Source organism: Sapajus apella, unplaced genomic scaffold (genome assembly GCF_009761245.1).
Source record: "Sapajus apella isolate SASKATOON/1434 unplaced genomic scaffold, GSC_monkey_1.0 scaffold216, whole genome shotgun sequence".
NCBI lineage: Eukaryota > Metazoa > Chordata > Mammalia > Primates > Cebidae > Sapajus > Sapajus apella.
This window is the reverse complement of record NW_022437156.1, coordinates 253345-257135: the sequence shown is the minus strand read 5'-3', so window position 1 is coordinate 257135 and position 3791 is coordinate 253345. Positions and strand designations below refer to the sequence as shown.

Genomic DNA, 3791 nt, shown 5'->3' with positions numbered 1-3791 from the left:
CACCTCCTCCAGCTTCCTCTCTCTCTCACTACAGGATCTGTACAAACTGTCTTCCCTTCTCCTTCCACCAAGAGTAGAAGCTTTTTGAAACCCTCATGAGCGCAGATGTTGGTGCCACGCTTCTCATACAGCCTACGGAACACTGAGCCAAATAAACCTCTTTTCTCTATGTCACCCAAAGTCAGGGGTTCCTTTACAGCAACACCAATGGACTAAGGCAGAAAACACAGATGGGACATGGGAACCCCATCAGCCTGGTCACAAGAGGCCATCTCAGATCTCCCCAAATCCTCTGCTCATTGGAGTCTCTTCACTCATGCTCATTTAGCTGACTGTGTGTCCTTTCTGCTGGCCAAGTGTCCAGACCAAACTCAAGGCTCCTACAGTATGTGCACTGTTGATCCCCCTCCTCCCATCAGACTTAAGTCCTGATATGGCACTGTGCCTCTCCCTGCAGTGTGTACTCTCCTGAGAGATGCTTCCTTGGAACTGATGTGAAGGCATATCAGAAGGATCTCAGGGTGGAAAGACTCCTACAGAGCCCTCTGAAGACAGAAACAAAACAGAGGGGAACTCCTATGGTTGAGGGTCAGAAGGAGACCCTACCTTCCTTCACCTGCTATGGGTCTGACAGGGGGCATATTCAATACTCTCCCATCCCCTCAGTTCCCACACCACGGAGACCCCAAAAATGTTTTCATTAACTTCATCTCTCTTCATTATGCTCCTTCAATGTGCATTGTTGAGTGCCTACTGCATACTCAGCAACACTCCATTCGTCTTCTGCTCATAACCCAGTAGCCCAGATTCCTAGTTACTGGTCTCTTTTGGGTCCCCTATGATTGCCTGCTGCCGAGATGTGAGGTCCCACCCCCTCGGCTCAGCTCATTAGGGCTTCTTTCATGTTAAAGCAGGCTCACTGGACTTCCTGACCAGAAACAAATTCTTGAGCTGGAACAGGTTTCTAACCCGATCCTTGCTTCAAAGGGTGGGTCCCTTCCACTCTAACAACCTTGATCTCCTTATCCCATTCTACTTCCTATTGCAACCCGGCCCAGCACCCTGCCTAGTGTGATCATGTCATTCTCCCTTCTCACCTTCCTCTTGACCGCTGCTGTATTCCTTCCCAGGCTTGGTATCATTCTGTCACCTGCCCGTAGTTGGCAGACTGTCAGGTCAACTGCCCCACCTCTCCCCAGGCCATATGAAGCTATAAAGGCCTCTGCAGCCCTTTCACAAGAGAGAAAGAGGCAACTACATTGCCTGGAGGAAGCCTAAGGAAGTCAGGCACCCAGCTGCCCACCCCCAAGCCCAAGGTTCTTCCCAGGAAGACAAACGTAGGAGACCCACACTCCTGGAAGCATCAGCCTTTATCTTTTCACCTTGAAGTCCCCTTTCTCAAGAATCCTCTGCTCTTTGCGCTCTAAAGTCTTGGCACGTCTAGGACCCAGCATCTTGCTTTACAGCCACAAGGAGACAGATGAACATGCAGAAAGGAAATGTTCTTCTTACATTTTGGCTACTATTGCATTTAGAGGCCGGTGAGTGATTTTATTTAAAAGCGGGTGGTCTGAGAACTTTTGAGGAGTTGGGGGAGATGTGACCACTATTGGGACTAGCTCTGTTTCTCTTCCATGGAGTGAGGATCATCATTTGACTCTAATCACTTCAGCCTAACAATGCATTTCACGCGGGAGGCAGTCAGACAGAGTGGTTAACATTGGGCTCTGGTCTCACATTGCCTACATCTGAATTATGGCTCCACCTATTAACTGTGTGCTTTGGGTCAGTTGCTTCTCTGTGCCTCAATTTCTGCATCTTTAAAATGGTAACAACCTGTGTGATATGGTTGGGGTTTTAAATATTAAGAACAAGAAGAGTTGGCTGCATTTAAAATATCACCCTCCTGGCAGAGCAGTGTCTCATGCCTGTAATCCCAGCACTTTGGGAGGGTGAGGCAGGCAGATCATTGAGGTCAGAAGTTCGAGATCAGCCTGGCCAACATGGCAAAACTATCTCTACTAAAAATACAAACATTAATTGAGCGTGTTGGCTCACCCCTGTAGTTCCAGCTACTTAGGAGGCTAAGGCAGGAGAATCATTTGAACCCAGGAGGCGGAGGTTGCAGTGAGTTGAGATGGTGCCACTGCACTTCAGTCGGGGTGACAGAGTAGGACTCCTGTCTCAAAAAAAATAAAATAATAAAATAAGGTCAGGCACTGTGGCTCAGGCCTGTCATCCCATCACTTTGGGAGGCCAAGGCTGGCAGATGTATTGAGGCCAGGAGTTTGAGACCAGACTGGCCAACATGGTGAAACACTATCTCTACTAAAAATAGAAAAATTAGCTGGGCATGGTGGCTCATGCCTGTAATCACAGCTGCTCAGGAGGCTGAGGCAGAGGAATCGCTTGAACCCAGGAGGCAGTGAGCCGAGATTGCTCCACTACACTCCTGCCTAGATGGCGGAGCAAGACTCCATCTCAAGAACCAATCAATAAACAAAAAATGAAATAACATAAAATATTACTCTTCCATATTCTGCAAACTCTATTTCTCTTCTACCCCTACACCTAATTCCACATCAGCCTCCCATGTACAGGCTGGGGAAGTTGAATGTCTTCATCCTTCAGGGAAATAAAGGGCAAAAATTTGACACAATCTTAACTCCAGCTGAGCCTCCAAGAAATTAAAATCCTTCCCTCTACCTTTAGACCTTGGTGTACAGCCCTGAATCCTTGGAGCTCTTATGTATTTGAGCTGCATATAACTTGTTCTTCTCCAGCCTTGGCCGTAGTGATCAAGGGCCCCTGGAGCTTTAATGCATTTAGTCACCTGGCTTCTTGCTGAAGATGCAGACACCTGGGCCCCATCTCAAACTCTAATTCATTTAGTCTGGAGTGATTTGCCTAAAAATCTTTTTGCTTAAAAATATTTTCAACGTGCTCCCTTAAGTAATTCTGATATATGTGTTTTCTGAATATTATTCTGAGAAATATTTTTCTAAGATGGAAGCAATACTACGTAAGAATAAAATGATCAATATATACTAGCTTCACCTAGTCCTATAATTCTTTTACAATACTTTTTATCTGTATTGGATCTTGTATAGTAGAATATGGAATAAGCTTACCTACCAGTAAAACCAGGTGATGTAACTTGGTGTTGGGGGTGCGTGGGTGACTTAGCTTAGTCCCCACAAGTGCAGATTCAGTAGCCTGGGTTCAGTTTCCTGTTCCACTACTCACTAGCTGTGTACACTTAGGCAAGTGTCAACATTTTTTAATCCTCCATTTCTTCATTTCAGCTGGTGATACTAATAGCGTCTATGTTACAGGGCTGTGGTGAGCGTGAAATAGAATTATTTATGCAATGAAGTTAGCCACGCAGTAAGCAGAAAGTATATATACACAATATGCATTTGTCATTACATGATTTCTTCAGCAATAAATTCCAGTGGTACCAGCACCTCTGCCAACACTGGATTCAGTGTGACCACGGCTGGGGCCAGCACAGCCACGAACTCAGAGTCCAGCACAACTTTCAGGGGAACCAGCACAACCTCCAACAGGACCAGCACAACCACAAATTCTGACTCCAGCACAACCTCCAGGAAAACCAGCACAGCCACCAACTCTGGGTCTACCACAATTTTCAGGGCAACCAGTACAACCTCCAGTGGGGCCAGCACAGCCACCAACTCTGAGTCCAGCACAACCTCCAGTGAGGCCAGCACAGCCACCAACTCTGAGTCCAGCACAACCTCCAGTGGGGCCAGCACAGCCACCAACTC

At 46.9% G+C, this 3791-nt stretch overlaps 1 protein-coding gene across 1 annotated transcript in view; it reads left to right on the top strand.

Moving 5' to 3' along the window:
• The first annotated feature begins 1480 nt into the window (after nt 1–1480).
• MUC21 (mucin 21, cell surface associated) overlaps nt 1481–3791 on the top strand; it is a 23688-nt gene continuing 21377 nt past the window's right edge. Inside the window, 2 exon segments of the mRNA XM_032270771.1 lie at nt 1481–1541; nt 3443–3791. The exon segment at nt 3443–3791 is cut by the window's right edge and continues 10 nt beyond it. Of these exon segments, the coding sequence (XP_032126662.1) occupies nt 1481–1541; nt 3443–3791 (410 nt within the window).